Source organism: Chinchilla lanigera, unplaced genomic scaffold, assembly GCF_000276665.1.
Source record: "Chinchilla lanigera isolate Chin_1 unplaced genomic scaffold, ChiLan1.0 scaffold00055, whole genome shotgun sequence".
NCBI lineage: Eukaryota > Metazoa > Chordata > Mammalia > Rodentia > Chinchillidae > Chinchilla > Chinchilla lanigera.
In genome coordinates this window covers 644,780-645,727 of record NW_004955456.1, presented here as the reverse complement: position 1 = coordinate 645,727, position 948 = coordinate 644,780, and the positions used below count along the sequence as shown (strand labels likewise).

At 70.1% G+C, this 948-nt stretch overlaps 1 protein-coding gene across 1 annotated transcript in view; it reads right to left on the bottom strand.

The window, feature by feature from the left end:
* Window positions 1-121, bottom strand: part of Sec61g (Sec61 translocon gamma subunit) — a 6,158-nt gene extending 6,037 nt beyond the window's left edge. Inside the window, exon 1 of the mRNA XM_005396594.2 lies at window positions 14-121. Within this exon, the coding sequence (XP_005396651.1) occupies window positions 14-121 (108 nt within the window). The remainder of the gene's footprint in view (window positions 1-13) is intronic.
* Window positions 122-948: the final 827 nt, after the last annotated feature.

Below are 948 nucleotides of genomic sequence, written 5' to 3'. Positions count from 1 at the left end.
GACCGCGACCCACCGCGGCGCCGCCACAGGTCCCAGCGACACGTAGCCAAGCGCCCGGACAGGCAGCCCCCGGAAGCGGAAACCGGGGCCTCCAGACAGCCCGCCCACCCCTCCGTCCCATTGGCCCGCCGCGCGGAGACGTCAGCGCGCGGCCCAGCGTGCCGGCGCCGCGGCGTCGCTTCCCGGAAGAGGCGTGCGGGAGAGCGTGCGGGGGGCCGTCCGCTGCGGCGCCCGCTGGCTTCAGGTCCCGGCTCGCTGCCAGCGTGTTGTCCGCGTTTGCGCGTGTGTGCTGCTGCTGGTCAGGATGGCGAGGCCGGGGCGGCCGGGGCCGGGCGGTCTCGGGAGCAGTCGGCCCGCCGCGGGCGCCGGGTCCCTCGGCCCCTGAGCACGTGGGCAGCGGCGCCTCGCGCGCGCGGCGCTGGTTCTAGGGTGAATTGTTACGTCGCTGGGTCTGGTGTGCGGGATTCCCGGCTCGGCCTCCCCGGGCCTGTGTCTCTCGGTCGTGGGAAGCGAGAGGGGTCAGAAGGCGGTGCAGAGCGAGGGTAGTTTGTAGATACTGCAGAGGAAGTGGAAGAGCCACCCCGGAGGAGTGGGGCGCCCGCGGCCGGGGCGCCGCTGAACCCGGGGCTGCGGTCCTGTTTTATGGGGTGGGGGTCCTGCCTCCGCGCCCCGCAGGGTCGACCCTGGCCTGGATGTCGGGCTTGTTGCTGAGGTTTGGTCTTCCGGGCTAGGGGGAATTGGGGTAAGCGCGGCAGCCTGCGCTAGGCGGGTGTCAGGCCCACAGGCCGTCGGCTGGCTGCTTGCTGAGAAGCACAGGCTCTTTCCTTTCTTCTTAAAGGGCCCAGTTTCCTAATTTAAGCCTACTTAAGAGCCCACCTATCCCCGCAAGGTCAGTCCCTAGGCAGTTGTTCACTGAGCGCCTGGTGTGTATCAACACTGGGTGCAGGG